Genomic DNA, 19,726 nt, shown 5'->3' with positions numbered 1-19,726 from the left:
TTGTAGAAATTTAGGCTTGGAAACAAGAGACCAGATCTGGAGGAGTCTTAAAAGGTTCTTTTAAAGTTCTATTTAAATTTAAAACATAGAAGCAAGTGTTAGATCACTGTTTGCCTCCTGTAAAACGTCCTTACGGATGCCTACTTAGGGAATATGGTGCCTCCTTAAAATTTAGCTTGACATCATTGGTGTTTCAAGGTGTGAGGTTGTACTTTCTTCGTTTTTGTGAGTAGTTGTAGTGCATCAAGTGCCTTGGAGCAGGAAAGCACGACAGTCCGGTTTGAATCTGCCCCCTCAGCTCTCACGCGCTTGTCCTTAGACAAACTTTAGGCTTGCTGTTTTTGTTAATTTGTTTACCTTATTTAACATTTTGCTTCTTTGTAAATTTTTATTTTGCAGGAAATCCTGTCCGTGTGCTGGGCCTTTGATTTTGGAGAACGGCCGAGCTTCACGCTACTGATGGACATGCTTGAAAAACTGCCGAAACTTAACCGACGGCTATCTCACCCAGGGCACTTCTGGAAATCTGCTGAGTGAGTAGCTGTCCTCTCTATGACTGCTGTAATGGTTAAACTGTAATGTACACCGTCAGTTGGACTTATACCCATGAAAATCACTTGACAAACCTATTAAAAAGGAGAGCTCTGTAGGGCTTATCCACATTACCAATGAGAGAACTTTTAGGCCCAGTAAGCACACAGCTAAGAATTCAATAAGCATTGACAAAGCCAGCAGAACTTTTAATGCAAATTAATGCCATTGTCAAAGTTTTAACAGTGGCTGAACATTTTTTTTAAATGCTACGTTACCACCTGCGCCGGCCACATCATAGCTCATTTATTTGTAAATTGCTGGCAGGGGGGCAGGCCAGGATGCATCTCAGAGTGGTGGAGTGCAATAGGAGGGTGTAGCTGCCTCCTGCGTCTTCTTCCCACCAGCAAAAAAAAACAAAACAAAGCTCTTGATTTGTCCAGTGCACCAAAGTCCGCTATAACTCACATAGTGGTGAGTGAGATGCTGATCTTGAACACTAGAGAAAACTAAGGATTTTGGATAGTGAATGTATCACTTTTAACAACACCTAAATATACGCTGTATGATTCCAATGTGTTTAGCCATTGTCATTAGTAAACAAATTGTCAACTTTACTTTTGTAGTAATAAGAAGCTCAATGGGTAGGAGACTCTTGGGAAACAATAGATGCCCACGATTAAGTGGCAGGGCCATGCCCTATGACACCAGGTTTGCTCCCTTCCAGAAGCCTGTGAAAAAATGGTAACATAGAGGTCCTTGCCTGAGTCTGTGTCCACCTCCATATTTGTACATAAAATGGTAGCACAGTATTCCCTGACCCCAGTCTCTGACAGCCTACCAGCTTGAGAATAAATGACAGCACAGTGTCCAATACTTGTATTCTGGCAGGTGGTGGCGAGTCATGGCGATGTCGGTGTGTGGCAGTGGAGTACCGCCCAACCCCACACCGGCAAAACTCTTAATCGGGTCCTGAGTGTTTCCGTTCCAAAATCAAAAAGCAGTTACAAGCTGTTAATATGCCCAAAAGAAGTGGGTGAGGAGGACGGTTGAAGCATTGTTAAAACTGAATTTGGCAAAGACTGCCCCTTTTCTCTTCCGGGAAAAAATTACTGAAATCTTTTTTTTTTTTTAATGTAGGATTACTTTGTGAATGCTCACTTAATTTAAAATGGGACATTATCCCTTTTCATTGGAAAACCCATGTTACCACACCTATCTCTATTCATACAACAGTGTGTAACTCATCCATACTTTCATATTTTCTGCAGTCATAGTTGCGATTTAGGGTTGTAAAGTTCAACGAATCTGATTCTGTTAATCAGGATTTTAGAATTCCAAACTCATATTCACAATTTTTTGATTTTGAGTTTAAATAACAACTACAAATATTGGCTACACACATAGTGCCCACACTCCCAGCGCTTTCTCCACTCTGCGCCCCATAACACTCACATACCAAGGAAACCATGAGACAAATTAGTGGGAAAGCAGTGGTGCAGGTTTATTTTGCACAACAAGTGGAAATAAGGTGGGTCATCTTACGGGCGATCCAATGCGGCAGCCCCTCGCTGTCCCGCATGCCTAATGAGCCATTCTTGCACGGCGAGTCGATGCTCTGACGGTGCAGTCCCTTATCACTTTCTTTCGTTCACTCCCGCCCCCCCTGTCGGGGCGGAGCGATGAGGCACACCCCCGGTCGGTTCAGGCCCCCGACCGCCCGAAGGACTAACGGGGCGCCGACGCTGTTCGCTGGAACCCCCTCGGCTCCAGGTTCTTGGCTCAGGCACCCCTACTGTGCCAGGCAGAGGTATTGACTGTGTCCTTCTGCCGCAGAGGTACCCCTACTGTCCATCTGCCTCCAGATCGCCCTGTGACTCCGCCTGCAACACAAAATTAGACCGTTAACAGTTCGAAACATGCCTGCCTGCCGCTCTGCCGCTGGGTCTGGGTCAGGGAGGGAACAGCACAGAGCAGCCAGGACGCGACGGCAGGAAAGGCCGAGCCTCGCTGCCGCACCCGACTTAAACCCCATAAGGGCCGCCTCTCACACCTGGTGGCCCGCGCCCATAGGACATGTATGAAAGGGGGCGGGCCAGAGCTGGCGTGCGCGCGGAATGTGGGACTAAGATGCTGTCCTGCTTAGCTCCCCTTCGCGTCGCGCGGCCAGCGGCATAGTGCCCACACTCCCAGCGCTTTCTCCACTCTGCGCCCCATAACACTCACATACCAAGGAAACCATGAGACAAATTAGTGGGAAAGCAGTGGTGCAGGTTTATTTTGCACAACAAGTGGAAATAAGGTGGGTCATCTTACGGGCGATCCAATGCGGCAGCCCCTCGCTGTCCCGCATGCCTAATGAGCCATTCTTGCACGGCGAGTCGATGCTCTGACGGTGCAGTCCCTTATCACTTTCTTTCGTTCACTCCCGCCCCCCCTGTCGGGGCGGAGCGATGAGGCACACCCCCGGTCGGTTCAGGCCCCCCGACCGCCCGAAGGACTAACGGGGCGCCGACGCTGTTCGCTGGAACCCCCTCGGCTCCAGGTTCTTGGCTCAGGCACCCCTACTGTGCCAGGCAGAGGTATTGACTGTGTCCTTCTGCCGCAGAGGTACCCCTACTGTCCATCTGCCTCCAGATCGCCCTGTACTCCGCCACAGCTCTGGAGGAGGCCCCCGTCGATGACAGAGCCCCCCCACCACCTCTTACTTTCCGTTACTGTTTTCATCACTTGTAACAGCGCAGAGCAGCCAGGACGCGACGGCAGGAAAGGCCGAGCCTCGCTGCCGCACCCGACTTAAACCCCATAAGGGCCGCCTCTCACACCTGGTGGCCCGCGCCCATAGGACATGTATGAAAGGGGGCGGGCCAGAGCTGGCGTGCGCGCGGAATGTGGGACTAAGATGCTGTCCTGCTTAGCTCCCCTTCGCGTCGCGCGGCCAGCGGCAAAGTCCTTCTTTTTTCAGTAGCCTATAGTAAAATCCATCACCTACAAATTTATTTTTGAGTGTATACATGTTTAATCGTGAGACATCAATCTTATCACTTATAATAAAACGTGCCATAGATGTAAAGTACAGTTCAAGTTCCTGTAATAAAAAAACTCAATGCTTAACTTATAATGATATAGCAAAACGCAAATACATACTGTAAACTTTTTGCTCATTACCTAACAACTATAAATTGCTTTAATCTGTATCTGGTTACTCCAGTATTGGAACTTTCCTAGATTCACATGCCTGAATCATTCCCCGTCGTCGAGACGGACTCCCGTCTCGTTCTGGAAAACTAAAGTTACAGGTAAGTAACTTGTTTTCTTACTCCAGTATTGGAACTTTCATAGATTCACATGCCTGAATCATTCCCCGTCGTCGAGACGGGAGTCCGTCTCGACGACGGGGAATGATTCAGGCATGTGAATCCATGAAAGATTCCAATACTGGAGAACTAAAGTTACAGGTAAGTAACTTGTTTTCTTATTCTTCACATACATAGAAAATCTATATATTCCTTGTGTATCAACTTAAAAGGTCACTGGTACAGTACATATGGAGTTAGTCTAGTAAAGGAAGTGGATGAAGGGAGTCCAGGTATATTAGAGGGCCATAAACACCTTCCACAGGTCAAGCTCTTTGAAATCTAAAAAATAATGCAGCTGTTGCATTTGTGATTTCGTAAACGTCATGCTCAGTTCAGTTGTATATTCCACAGGTCCCTAAAGAATGGTCAGAAAAAGGTGGTTTACTTCGGTTTCATTGGCATGGCCTTTACAAACGCCTTTGGTGCTCTGGCGTCTGTGCCACACTTTGCTACTGATTAAAGGAGATCACTCCTGATCTAAATGTCCCGTTCCAGCTTCTTGAGCACTGAGGGTCAGAGAACTCCATTTACCTCCTTCTTTGAAGGTTCTGTGTCCTTTATATGCTATGGCCAAGTTATTGAAATTCACTGACAAAGTTTCTAATCCAGTAGGTGCCAGTGTTCTTTAAGATGGGATGTAGTCATTTCTGCCTGTGTGCTGAGCAGCATTGCACTGTATCCAGGATGTCAAAAACACTTTTAATACCAGTCAGGGAAGAGATTAGAAGCCATCCAAAGTTAGGTTTCTTAAGCATAGCTCTATAGGGGCCAAATGTACAGAAGGATTTAGCATTTCTTAATGAACCTCATCGCAATTTCAGTCCGTTAAGAAATGCAAAATTGCCTTTTGATGTACAAAGATAGGGAATTGCAAAATTTGATTTCTACCCAGCAGAAATCACATTTTGCAATTCCCTAAATAGGAAATTGCAAATAGGGATTTCCTATTTGTAATTTCCTAAGCACATGTACAAGCATTTTTCGAATGCAAAATGGTCATTTAGGAAATGCTAGTACCGTCGACTCCAAGTTGATGGTAACCATGTGCACTTTAAAAAAATGCACCCAAAATGCATTTTTTAAAGTGCCATGTAGCACACACATGCCCCTAGGGCATTTGTGCGCTTTGCATGTGGAACCACTTTTTGGGGGGTTCATCAAGGGGAGCCATAGGCCCATAGGCACACTTGATTTTTCATTTCCTAATTGAAATAGCAAATATGGAAATGCAAAACCATTCGTACTTATGAGCCTTTAAGCCCATAGGAGCGAATGGTTTAACATTTTCTAAATAGCGATTACCCAATAAGGTATCGCGATTAGGAAATCTCTATTTTTGTACATTCCATTTTGCATATCCAAAATAGCGATTTCTTGGGGTTCGCTGTTTAGGAAATGGAAAATTGAAAATTCGTACATTTGGCCCAGTCTCTCAAAATGAACACATTTAACCTCCTTTGACCCACCGTGAACATTTCTTTGAATTAAAACTGAGAGGAAAAAACGTAAAAGTAATTTTGAGCAGTGGTTTATCTTCAGTGGATTTCTTCACTGGAATCCAAGTTTGTCAAAAAGAATAAACGAAATTAGAGGTTTGCTACTGAACTGTGCTTAGACAAGCAGTCCTGGTGGAGGGGCCTTCCTCTAGAATTGCAAAACGGAGATGAAGAAGCATGGGGGTAAAGAATGTCAAAAGTTCATTAGGGAACAAAACACAAAAAGACAACCAGTGGAGTCAATTGGATGCATGAAGCGATAAAATGAGGAAACAAAATTTCCTTTTTTTGTTGAAAGTTAATTCGGGAGCAACTATCCCCATGCCAAAGAAAACTGAGCCTTGTTTTCCCCATCATAATCTGCACTTAAAAGTCTACTTTTTAAAAAAATGTTACCTTCAGTAATTCCTAGCTTAATCTCAGAAGATTTGATTATACTGTATTTGCTTGGAATCTATAAAGCTACAAATCGTGTTCCTTGTGGCGAAAGTACATCTCACCCACAAGCGTCACACAGTGACTTAGATTTCTGATCTCAAACCCTTCCATTATATATTTTAGGAGAGCAACTGCTGGTTGGTGTCCACATTATCAGCAATGTGTCTTGCTTAATCTATATTAAATGTGCTCCAACCCTCGCCCAGGCATGCATTGTCAGCTGTGGATCTGTATTCACTACTGAGTGCAATGTAACACGCACAAAGTTTCTTTACAGAGGATGGGTGTTGTCTGTTTTCAACCCTGACACTGATTGCATCATCCCTCTGTCCTCTCGCAGAGTGTTTTACGCTTATCAGTGCTGGTCTTTCAGGTCCTCATATTCAGTGCTATATTAAACACTGAGTAACTATCACAGGTCCTGGCATGCCAAGAGGTGACAGCCCTGCCTTTAGTTAATCAGTCTCCATAGTAAAAATTCGATGATAACAGGACAATAAAACCGTAGAACACACAATGAAAAAGCTCAGCGTGTGGTGCATAGCTGGTGTCAGCTATAACTGAACAGATTTTGAGTGTAGGAAGAGACCGACTTCACATTGTGCACACCAAAGAAGTGGAGAAGTGCACATGTAAGGCTTCGTATAATATTTGAGAAAATGTTGCTGAATACCTTAGTGTGCATGAAAGTACTGTTTCTCCCATACAGTCAGTTGTCCACAGTGGATCTTTTGGTAATGCAGATACTACTGTACCAGAACCTGGCAGACCGTCTGACTAGAAACAAAACACTGACAACAAGCCAATACCAGAATACAGACAGTCTACTTCTGCACTCTTAGGATCTCGAACATGATTTCCATCAAATGAGACCTGTCCCAACTTCACTACAGTTAAGAAAGGAGCTTAAGATCCACTTTATCAGAGAGCAATATAGACTCTCACGATGAGGCCTGTAAACTATCCTAAATCATATCTTTGGGCCCCACCTTTGTGTAGTACTCTGCTGCTCCCTGCTCTTCTCTAATTAGGTGTGTACACTGAACCGACATTTGCAACACTCATTGAAATGCCCATGTCTGAACCACCGCTTTGTTCTTTTCTTCGAATTTCAACCACTAAAGGGGGAGTTTGTGACGCTCACCTCTCCCTTCCAGAGCAGAGGTTCAACATTCTGACCATGGTTATTTTGCTTTAATATAGTTTTAGATGTGGGTATTCCTTTCACATATTCTCTTTCATCTTCTTATAAGAAACACCCAGAGTTCAATTAGGGAAAAAAGTCAAAGAAACAGTTTTACTTTCTAGTCCATATTTTTGAAGCAAAAGTGCCACTTTCATACAGAAACAGTGTAAATCCATCCTTCAACTGAACTACATGCAGAGGGGACGGGGCGGGGTGGCGTCAATGGACAAACCTGGCAGAAGGAAAAAATCAAATCTACCCCAAAATAGTTTAAAAGATTTGACAAAGTACAGTTCATTGGAAAAAACTAAAAATATTATCAAGCAATATTTGCAATCTAACTAAGAAACATAATTGAACATTGTTTATGTTCTTGCTATAACAGAGATCCAGTGAATTCCATGGTACAGTGTAATATAGATTTTTCTCACCTGCTCTGGTTTCTGAAGTTAAGATTTTCACAGATAAAGTATCAGGCATAATTATTTTTACATGCTTCCCAACTGGTATCAAAAATTTGCAAAGCCAATACGCCTGGCACTGGCTGCCAGCCTTTTCACTTTGTTAATGGTTGTTATGGGTTCTATCAGGCCCTCACCAATACAAAATTAATTGGTTAAAACAAAACATTTTTGTTTACAAAAAGCACATACTGCCATAGTCCTCTCTGTAACCAAAAAGAACTATTTTGTGTGCTGATGTGCCCTTTGTGAAAGAGCAGAGTCCATTGCTCAGAGTGAAGTTAGCTTGTGACTGGAGTGGTCTGGCCTGTTCCCACATGCTGTATACATCCCGAAAGAAGGAAAATGTGAATGACGCAAGAGACCAATGAATGAAGAGGGCTGAATGAAAGCCCTAATAAGTAAGCATATTCTGTAAAAAAAAATTGTGAAATCAAAAGATCGGGCCTACTACCAGACCTAAAAAGTGTATTTTTGAAAATACAGAAGGGAAATTTTGGCACGAGTGCGACCAAGATGTGGGATGACTTTCATGTTTTGTGGTCATGTCCAGTATTAGAGACCTTCTGCAGGGAAATACTAAATCACTAAGGCCATTCTGGGCTGTCCGTTGCACCCTGACGCAGCAGTGATTGATAATTCTCAGACACAACCAATCGAGATCCAAAGGCTGTCCGGAGAGGACTTAAGACTTGTGGCAAATCTAACATTGGTAGTCAAACATGGAGAAACCAAAGCAATACAGGGTATTCAAGAGGAGTCATGTAAAGTGTGGTCACTGTTGGCAATGGGAAAATTGACCTGGACCTGTGTGATCAAGGAGGCACATTTGAAAACATGTGGAAACTATTGTTTGACTATTTGTGTGAGGGATTATCAGTCTTAGCATGTGTGTGAGCTTTGAAGCCAGTATGTCTCATTTGTTCATAACTAAAGAAAAGTGGATTGAGTAATGGTGTCAGTTGGAGATGTAAGATGTGATATTGCTTTGGCTTTTTGAGAGATTTGATTTCATTCCCTGGTTTAGTTATGTGATTGATCCCAGGAGGGGTAGAGTGAGGGTGGTCAGGGTTGAGTGCCAAGTGAAAATCTGAATCAGTCACTATAATTAATGTTATTAATATTGATGGCATATTTCAGTACATTGTTAAAAATCCATAAAGAACCTTTGAAGAAAAAAAGACCTTAAAATAAGTGGGCGATAACATATATTTTAAAGGACCAATGCAGGGCTGTTTGTGGCATTGAGCGCATTTACTATTTAATACTGCTCCATAAGGCGGTGTGTAAGAGTCACTCTGGATGCAGCTCACCATGCTGCTGGCTATGTTGGAGGCTGCCTTAAATAACGTGGCCCTAGAATTCCCCATCACGCCAAACATACATTTTGATCCTACCTTGACTGATATCTGTTTGTACTGTGAGCTCTCTTCTGGGATTTGCAGACTCAAATAAAGCAAGTAAAAGTGGTTACAGCAGGCCTAAGTAGACAGAGAATCAAAAATTTTCTTCATATTCAATATTATTTTGAACAGAAGAACACACCAAAGTTAATCCTTTTTATCCACCAACGATCCCACATTCCCAAAACTTGCTTTTGGATCATGTTGTGAAGGTTAAAACTGCCCGTCACTGCTTAGAATTTATAAATATGTTGCTGATGAGGAATAGCACAAAAACATTAGCTTTTATATATCCCTGAGGTTTAAGGTGAATGTCTCAAAGCTAGGCCTACAAAAACAGGTTTGGCCTTACTAGTGGTGGTGCCATGAAGATTTTTTTGCATAACGGATTTGTTGGAGAACTGGTAAGAAAATAATCTGGGATCACTGCCCTCTTGAAACCAAAATCCTGGCACAGCCATCAGCCAAGAACCTAACCCAGTGGAGCAGAAATGAACAAAAGTACCTTTAAAAGCAAAGGAAGATTTTAAACAAAGCAAGCGTTTGAGCAGAAAGCTCGATGCCATCCCCCTCCCTGTCCTCGAAGAAACAATAACTTCACTACTCCTACCCTCCACAGACAACCTCGACCCGGTCGAGCTCACTACACTGTACAACAGTACAATGACAACTGCTCTCGACCAAGTAGCCCCCCTGAAACTGAAAAGGGTCAGAGACATCCCCTCCAGAGCCTGGTTCAACAAAGACCTCAACTCCGAATGAAGAAAAGTTAGAGCTGCTGAGAGACTCTGGAGAGGAAACCCATCCACAATCAACCTCCTTGAGGTCAGAAAAGAATGTAGCAATTACAAAAAACACATAATCAAGGAAAAAGCCTCCTTCTTCCAGAATGCACTGACAAAGCCAAAACCCGCCCCAAAGAACTTTCCAACATCATCCAGAAACAGACCTCCAAGCCCACCAAAGTAAAGTCCCCTGCCTCCAAACTTCAGTGTAACAACCTGGCCAAATTCTTCAATGACAAAGTCACCAACATCGAGCTCTCCCTAGTCCAGCACCCTCAACCCCAACACAGCAAATGCTCACCCATAACCATACCTCACCCAACCCCAGCTCACAACATGCTCCCCAAAGACGAGACCCCTTTTCTGTCAACCCCCAAAACAAGGCCACACCCTAGACACCTATCCTCCCGCAACTGTTGGAAGGACTTAAAACCTCTCTCCGAAGAGGACATCTCCAATGTGATTGCCAACTCCAAACCCTCCAACCACTATGCCGACCCTCTACCAGCCTCCCTGGCTAAGAACCTCAACCTCACCCTAACCCCTCTGTGGACAAAGATTATCAACCGCTCCATAAGCAACGGACTGATGCCCGACTGCCTCAAACAAGGCCAAGTCACCCCCCTTTAAAAAAAACAGATGCTGACCCGAATTACCTCAAAAACTTTAGGCCCATCACCAACCTTCCCTTCCTAGCTAAAATCCTGGAGAGATGTGTTCTTGCCCAACTGAACCAACACCTGGAATTGAACAACCTACTTGACTCACACCAATCCGGGTTCAGAAAGGGATGCAGCACGGAAACCGCTATACTGTGCATTACCGATGACATTCACAACTCCCTAGACCTTAACAGATTCTGCCTGCTTGTCCTCCTCGACCTATCAGCTGCTTTTGACACGGTAGACCACAAGCTACTCTTAGACGCCCTACAAAAGCGTATCAGAGCAGAAGGCAATGTCCTAAAATGGTTCTCCTCATTTCTACATCCTCCCAATTCATAAAAATCAAAAACTCAATGTCCAACACCTCCTCCTCAACTAGAGGTGTCCCCCAAGGCTCTGTGCTCTCCCCCACACTCTTCAGTGCTCTCCCCCACACTCTTCAACATTTACATGGAACCGCTCACCACCGTTCTAAAACAAGCAAACATCGCCTACCACCTCTTTGCTGACGACACCCAGCTGTACCTCGAGATATCCTCCCTCAATGACATCGTCCGACTCAACTCCACACTATCAAAAGTAGAAAATTGGCTAATACTCAACCACCTCAAACTCAACCAAGATAAAACTGAAATCCTTGTTTTCTCCAATCACGGACAACGCCCTCAAATCCTAGAATGAATAAACAACATTGACTTTCTAAACTGCAAACTTACTCCAGCAATCTCAGCGAAATCTCTAGGGATCTCTCTAGACTCAAGTTTCAACATGAGCTCCCACATAAACTCCACAGCAAAAAGCGCCCTCTACAACCTAAAACTCCTCTACAAAATCAAACCTTTCATATCCCCCAATGACCTAAAAATCGCAACCCAATCTTTAGTTCTCTCCAGACTTGACTATGGAAAGGCCACACTAACGGGGACGGCAAAAACACACATAGCCTCCATGAGAACCACCCTAAACGCAGCAGCAAAAATGGTCACAGGCACCAAGAAATACGACCACATCACCCCTGCATTACAGGAACTAAAATAGCTACCTATCGAAGCACACTGCACTTTTAAAACTGCCTGTCTCACCCATAAAGCCTTACATACAGGCAAACCGGACTACCTTGCAGCCAAACTCACAAAAGCAGGACAATCAAGAAACTTAAGAAGCTCCAACTCGCTACTCTTAATCCCTCCAAAAAGACATAAAAATAAGCCCTCTCCCGCTCCTTTTCAGGGAATGCCCCCAAAATCTGGAACTCTCTCCCTACCCACATCAGGACTAACCCCTCCTTCACGAACTTCAAGAGACAACTAAAATAGCTTCTCCTCAAGCGTCATCTCTATGCATCTGGTCAATGACCGCGATCTATGTGACCCCCAGTACTCTCGATGCTAGGCACTATATTCTAATGTTTATGTTTATATACTTGTATGCAGCTGTAAAGCGCGCTGATACCCCTTGGGTCTGCAAGCGCTGTATAAAACTACAAAAATAAAATAAATACGTAAATCGTGTGTATGAAAACTTTTGGAACTGATTTAGAGCTTGGAGGATCCAATACTCTGTCACAAACATGATAACATGTCTGCTATATTACAGGCGCATTATTTCCTAAGGCACTTGTAATATGGCAATTGATATATCTGTCAATCTTGATCTGCACCCTTCAAGCATGCCTATTTACTAATGTCAAGTCATTGTCCTTCAATTATATCTAAACAAGCGTGAGGCTTCTACATATGCAGTAATCTTTTAAAAACTTTTTAAAACTTCAAATGCAAACACGCTGACCCTATCTATATGCGAATAGGAGCTTCTGTAATGGCCTATAAATATGGCTACTGCAGATTATGCATTACACATTTTTACAGTTTTGGCTGGAATTCTTTAGTACCCTCTACCTTTACTCCAATCAGTTATTACTGTGGAAAAATAAAATACTAGTCATGGACAAATTTTGGGCTTAGTGTAATTGGATGGTTTCCCAGAAGCTAGGCATTTCTAACTTGGTACAGGTTTGTGCTAACTTGAACACTTTTTTAAAGGTTTGTATTTCCAACAGATCCAAAGCAATTTGTCTCTAAGCTGATAAAAACGGTTCCTACGCACAGTGCATCAGTCTATATTCTGAAAGTGCCCTTGCACATTACCAAACGTCTGTTCTATTTACATCGCCTACATGTCATCCGTATTGGGTGAGCAGGAGGAAATAACCTAGCCTTACTGTCTGACAAAACCTTACATCTTAACAGTTTTTCTGCATAAACGTTAATCCAGCAAACAAAATGATGTGTTCACCTACAAAAATGACATGTAGAAATAAGAATGAATAGGCTCTAATAATTATATCTGCACAAGAATGAATAGGCTCTTATAATTATATCTGCACTTTAATTCGACCACAAGGTTTACTGACAGAAAAATCTAGCGACCTATAAACGCAAGGTCAACTACAGTTATGCTTAACTAACACAATGGGTAGTGCCCTTTTTTCAGTAAGTGCAAACCAGCAATCAAAGGTCTGTTTAGAGACACTCCGAGCATACAGACATTTCGCATAGTATTGTGCAACTTTTACTTGAAATATTTACTTGTATTTCCTGATGTTTATTAGCAGTTCTTTTAATTTAAAGAAATGTAAAGTTTGCTGTGCTAGTTTCTCTGGACTAATTGTTTTAGCTGTTGAATGCATCTCTAGTGCTTGCTTTTAACCAACATAAATTAACTTTCGCTGTCTTTGTCCCCTCTTGTAGGTTGTAGCTAATGGTGCAATCAGTGGGTCTGCTTTGCATGTCTCCGTATGTCTTCTTCTAGCCATCAGCTTCTTGGACAGTCATTTTAACATTAGAGAGTTCAATTTTTTGGATGTAGCTAATGCCTTCTTTTGCCTGATTCTCACTTGCTATGAACTATCTTTTTCAATAACAATTCTATTTGCAAGATGACTAATCTCTATCTGCAAGAAGCTGCTTCAATAACAACTCCGTCTGCAAGAAATTGCTTCAATAACAAACCTTTATCTGCAAGAAGATGCTTCAATGGCAATTCTGTCTGCAAAAATGTGCTTTGATAACCATTATGTTTGCTAGAAGCTACTTTGTAACTGTACTATTTGCAAAAAAGTTGCTTCGATAACAGTTGTCTGAAAGAAGTTGCTTCTGTACTTTTTCTGTCTGCCTGAGGGTGGATTCCTCTAACAAAGATTGTGAATGCATCTCTGAAGTGTTATAGACAGCTGTACTATAACTCTCTTTAAAGTTGTCTTTTGGTTCTACGTAATAAGGATTCCTACCAGCGTCTTAGTGAAATAAGCAATAGCACCATGCGCTTTACTATGTTTATGAGCCTGTGGCAGCAAGGGTTGTCCGATTAATAATGCCTGTTGCTGGTGTCCTCTAGGGTTGATGCGGAGGCCAGGTTTATGGCAATGGACTCTGCAGTTTCTGGAGCCATGGATCCCCACATCATATTTGGGAACTGGCTCAACAATATTGATCAGGGGATGTCCTGCCACAAAATATTTTGGTGACCTTCCTCTCAAAGGTTCTCATAGGGGAATATGAAAATATCCCATCCAGTGTGCTCCGCTTTGGGATGCTAAGCATTCCAACTGGTCTATTTCAGGTACGGTGTACATCCATTGGGTCTTTGACTGCACAGAAGAAAATGCTTTAAATATTTTATGGGGCAGAGGAAGAGTGGGTTTGTGCAAAATTGAGATCAAAGTATTTTTAACAGATTTGGTGAGACACGCTTTGAAAACTACACACACAAGCCTGGATTATAGAACAAATTTGAGTTTTTTGCAAAGAGTATAATCTACTAGCATGCTCCCTCTTGAGTCTGAAAGTGGTTGTGTTGAATTGGCAATACAGGCGAGTTCTGCAATTAAGATTTATTGTTTCCATAGTTATCCTTTTTATAGACTATTTTGTCACGTCGAGCCTCAGCAATCCCTTTACATCTGTGGGTTTAAGGTGTGGCCTATGGGCTCATTTCTCATAAAATATTGGAATATTATTCCTGTAACTTTCTCCTGCCTTTCAATTAAATGTACCTCTCTTTTGGAATTCACAGAGGATTCCCGGTTCAGTCCGGAGGTAGAAGTTGTGACAGTCACAGTTGCTCAAGAGAAGTTCCGAAACTCTTCTGTTAATTCCAAGTTTTTCCCACGCATACATTTAGCTTGTGTAACTTTATTCATGTGTAAATACTCTGCAGTAGTGCGGATGCACTTCAAAAAAAGTTTTCTCCGCTAGAAAACTAGTTTTAACTCTGTCTCCTCCAGTTTTAGAGTTGTTCTTTCCCACTCCTACACTTAATACATGTTTTTCCTGCACTTGACTGAAGGAAATCTACAACCATGTCCATTGCGGTAATGTGTTTAAAAATATTTACCAGCACCTACAAACTCACTGGTGTGTGTGTTCAGCTTCTTTTCAAAGTGTCCACACATTCCAAGACACATTGCCTACTGCTATTTCAGATGTTCTCATATGCAACATCAAACCATATCACATCAGAATAAATCCCTTCTCAAGTGTAAATTCTTAAAATACAAAATATTAATATAAACCTTTGAGAGAAGCCATTTAGGCATCCAAGTTCAGCATCAGTGTGCAGATATGTGAATCGGGCTCTGGGTCATCAAAATCCCTGGACACACCCACATTTGCACTGACAGTACTAGCTCAATGAAAGGCATTCGGTATTTGTCTCTGCTTTACAATAATTCTAGAGGTCCTAGTAAAAGCAGAGGGACTGTTTGGTATGACCAATTCTTATCTGAAAAATGATGTAGTGTATTTTTAAATACAGGTTTGGCATTTCATATTCATTTGGCTTCTGGTAAAGCTCACTATATCATTTTAAGTAAAATTAAAATTTGAATATACTTCGAAAGAAAGGCTCCTATACCAGTTCGATTCAAGTTTATGTAATTAATTTAAATTAAGAGTAAACTATTCCTTACTTTCCAATGTTCAGTGTCCCAAAGGGGTGGATTTCCAAGTTTCAAATCACAAATTTGTAAATTAATGAGTCACACCTCTGGCCTATTGATGCAGTCACGAGAAACCAGTTTCTGCCTCTGGTGGCATCTTGAGAAATCAACGAGTGACCTGGCTCGAACCCACATCCAGTTTCTTCTGGTCCGCTAGCTGTATTTCGCCTCTTAGGAGAATTTGAATTCCCATAAGGAGTAGGATGACTATTAAGAATCTGTAGGCTATTTTACTGAATAATTTGTATCCTCTGGCTTATATCAGTACGGTTGCTAAGTACTATTTTTGTTGTCATGAACATTTCAAAATGCCTATTTGTTTTGAAATGTAAATTTATAAACCACGGCTGATCTCCTTACCATTTACCGCCCATGTCTTGTGGCTCACTGTGCATTCACTAGTTGAGTAGGAGCACAGAGGGGCGATGTGATCGAAAGTGTAAACAAAAGGCATTCTCAGTGTCCTCCTTAGAGAATGTGAATTAAATTTGATTAAAGAGTAGTTGAATCTTCATTGCCCTCCTAAAAGTGCTTTAGTCAGCAGTTGCAAAATATTACTCTGCACTTGAATCTGGGGCTAAAAAAACGAGTGCAGATCTTGCGGCTTGGTAATGCCGTGTATCTTTAGATGGTACTACCCACAAGTTATCACTCGTGCAATGCAGCTGTAAGTTCTCGTGCTGTCAATTGCACTGAGAAATGCAGATTCTATCATATTATCATTAGCCGAGTTTGGCTGGAAAGTTCTGGTACTGGTACAACATTGCTATTGGAATGCGACTGAAAAGTGCAGGTACTTTGACAATGTTGATGTTTGAGCCTAGGTGAGAAGAACTAATATTGGTAACTCATCAATAGCCTTATGCAGCTGAGAAGAGTTGGGAAAATCATATTCATATCAATGTTGGAAAGGTAACCAAGCAATTGAGCAGGGACAAAACGAAAAACCTAAAGTTGAGCTTGTGACTGCTGATGAAATCGGAACTAATGAAGAACCTATGTGGCAATGTACCACAATAGAAACAAAACGAATAGGCAAGCCAGTGCAGACCAGGTAATTGAAACAAATGAACAGTCCTTGTTGCATTAGAACTGAAGAATGGAATACAGCAGAGGGATGCCTCGTGTGCCACGGGGAGGACATGTCGGCCCTCAATGTGGCATATTCTTGTTGGTGGGGTGATCATTTTTCTACTCGTAACCATACGAGTTATATCTGATCTAAAGTACAGAGTCCAAAAATGTAAAAGGTTGGCACCCGTTATTATTTATTAATTTTCGTCATATATATAATTACACCTTTGCTTTTGGGTGAAGAATGTTTTTCAGCAAAAAATGTATGATAATGTGAGTGTGTTTTAATATTGATTTCCACTTCACTGTTAAGTGGCTGGACCGTACGTTTTAGTCTCCCCTATATTTAACATAAGAAGAATTATTCTTGTGGTATGGATCTACGACCAAATGAACACATATTATCCAGTATTTCTTGTGGTGTGAATTGTGGCCCTTATGTCTGACCAAGCTTTATAGAGTGGGAGCGTTAACCAGCTGAGCTATCTAAATGGCTTATGGTAATATGATGTGTTCATCTCTGCTGTTTACCATACAGCAGATAAGATTTCCTAGCACATTTGACTCGGATTGTTGTTTTAGAGATACCATTCTAAGCAGTGTAAATACGAAAGACTTGTTATATGTTCAAATATGAATATACATTAAAAAAATGGTGGCTATTGTAAAGTAGGAAGACAATTAGAGAAAGCAAGACGGGTTAAGGGAATTGTGTAGATGTTACACAAGCCTTATACTTGTGGTGCATTTTTGCTCCCCGTGGAAGAGAATTCCAGATTCTAGAATGAAAGTTCAAACTCTGGATTGGTACTTACAATTCCGAATCTTCGAATGGAATTCCTACATTAGTAAAATTGCTACTTGAAATTCCAAATCCTGGATTGGAATTCAGATGCCTGCTTCACCATTGAAAAAGCACACCCGTTCTATTAAATGTGCTCATTGTTCGACAGTCTAACATTGTGCTAAGCGATGACTATTCAAAGTGCCATGTTTGTTTAACTCTATCCACTTCCAAGTGGCACCTGGAAGATTTATAATTTTGCTTTGTTTTTCCTCTTTTCAGCATTAGCAGTAACAAAATTATCCCACGTTTTGAAAGGATTGGCATGGGACCTCTGGAGCAAAGTAATGCAAAGATATAGCCTCACCTGTGATGCCCTAATAGTTTGTTATAACTTCCTTTATCCGAATAAATCAGAAACCGAGCAAGATGTTGCAGAATGGCCGGGAGTGCCCACTGCCGCTGATTTGAACAGTCCACTGAGCCCGTTATTGGTTTTGAAGTTTTGGCTTCATGCTCAGACACCACCAGTGTATTTTAATAATGTTTACATATCAAATTATTGATAAGTTCATTGATGTGAAGCTTATTTCTTTCCAGCAGCCAATAATATATGTGAACGGTATTTCCACGTGGTATAAGCTCTGATGAGTATCATTCGAGGTTCTTAACTCAGGATTAATGATGCTGAATGGCTGAAAGTTGTGTTCACCCTGATCACAGCTCATGTTAAGATACACAAGGAGCACCTCTACAATGGCTCACGGCATGTCATGCATTACTGTTGAATGTTGGGAATATAATTTGAAATCGCATCTCCGCTATTACAGCACAATGGTTGGTTCCCCTGTTGAACGATGGAATTAGTTACTGAATGTCTTTGGAAACTCTGTAAGTTATCTAATTAATAACTATGAAAGCAAGATGTTGCAGACTGCAGTTTTTTTAAAACTTATTTGTATCCATCTGAACATAGTAAACATTGTAAGGATATGTATACATATAATTTATGGAGTTTAGAAAATTCCTCTTAGATTTCCTGCCATTTTCCTTTCCCAGGTAGGCCTGAATCTAATTAGTACCACAGGCACAACTCCTCTGCTCACTTGCCCTTACTGCCCATGCCTTGCCTCCCCCCTTGATTCAGCCCCTGCCACTTGTATTCAGTGACATGATCAACATTCCTGACCGCGGTCAGCAGCCAGGAGCTTTTCTGAAATGCTTAACAGTCCAGTAAATACATCCCCAGTTTGTAACTCAACACTTGAACCAGTAATAGTAAATCTGACACTGTCCTCAGGTAGAAATAATCCAGTGGGCCTACCTGTGTAGCCAAAACCATATTCCCAAAATGAGCATAATTGCAGTGCTCGAATGTGCTATTTGGAATCCTGGACAAGGAGAGCTCTACCATGTGCTTTAGTGTCTGGTAATAGCACTTAGTGTTACATCTTGATCCATTCCCATCTTGTTATGCTAACAGCTTTAAAGAAAACATTCTGCTTAGTGCTGAAATGTTGTCTCATTTCCTTGAAACGAAAATCTAGAGTTGCTCAAAGAGTCACAGATCTGAATCTTTGCAGTTCTACTCAGCCTGTAATGTGAATAAGACCATCTTCATCAATCCAATTTATTTCAGGTAATCCATTAAATCACATAAATGCAGAAAATTGTTATTTAAAAACATAAAATATCCCATTTTAGGCACACACAGTTTTGATTAATGCATTATTGTAAAGTAATTAAAAGCAAATTATAATAGCCTCACTGATATTGTCATTCACCATTAGTACTTTACTGTGAAGTATATAAGTGCAGCAGGAGAGGGAATTATAGTTAGAGTTGTATCACAGATATAATCATTCATGGTTAATGCAGTATTCTAATGTTCAGTGCAATAGGACGGCATGTGAAGATAGGAGCATAATGCATTTCATTTCGGATAGTTTGCTTCTGTGTCTCCCATGTTTTCCTGATGTAGTTCGCAGTAGTACATTGTACTATTTTTATAGTGTAATCTGTGAATAACCTCAATACTTTACTCTTAGTCCCACCCCCTATGCTATGGTTTGAGAGATTGAATTTTCAGTCTCTTACAGTGGGTACATGAAAATGAAAAGTGCATTTTGTCTCCACCTACTCCCGCATCACAACCACTAAATTCTGAATTGTCTTTGTTACACTTTGAGATAAAACATTTAAGTAAAATAGTCCGAAGTTGAAATTTCAAAAGTACGAAAATATGGCTTAGCCCATTCTCAATACCTTTGTGATTCACAATCAGTTTAAATCAACAGTTGAGCTCCACCTAAAGATGTGTCCAATAATTACGTCTGTTCTTCCACATCTGCCCTTTCCCAAAAGCGATCACATGCCAGTTTTACATCCAAGTCCGTTATCTTCTGAGGCTCAGCCTTCATATTTTGGATGCCAATGCATATCATAATGTCACACCTATGTGAAAACCACAATCGGTCAGTTGGACTTTATAACCTCAAAATGTCAGAATCGACTTCTTACTTTGGGCTACCTTATTTTCATGTCT

At 41.5% G+C, this 19,726-nt stretch overlaps 1 protein-coding gene across 1 annotated transcript in view; it reads left to right on the top strand.

Annotated features, from left to right (window-relative positions):
- The window catches only part of KSR1 (kinase suppressor of ras 1), a 218,056-nt gene extending 200,367 nt beyond the window's left edge, over nucleotides 1–17,689 (top strand). Inside the window, exons 17-18 of the mRNA XM_078679707.1 lie at nucleotides 400–533; nucleotides 17,464–17,689. Of these exons, the coding sequence (XP_078535833.1) occupies nucleotides 400–533; nucleotides 17,464–17,542 (213 nt within the window). The 3' untranslated portion in view covers nucleotides 17,543–17,689. The remainder of the gene's footprint in view (nucleotides 1–399; nucleotides 534–17,463) is intronic.
- The last annotated feature ends 2,037 nt before the right edge of the window (nucleotides 17,690–19,726 follow it).

This window comes from Lissotriton helveticus, chromosome 3_1 (assembly GCF_964261635.1).
Source record: "Lissotriton helveticus chromosome 3_1, aLisHel1.1, whole genome shotgun sequence".
Taxonomy (NCBI): Eukaryota; Metazoa; Chordata; class Amphibia; order Caudata; family Salamandridae; genus Lissotriton; species Lissotriton helveticus.
The sequence above is the reverse complement of the archived record's forward strand: the minus strand, read 5'-3'. Positions and strand labels throughout refer to the sequence as shown.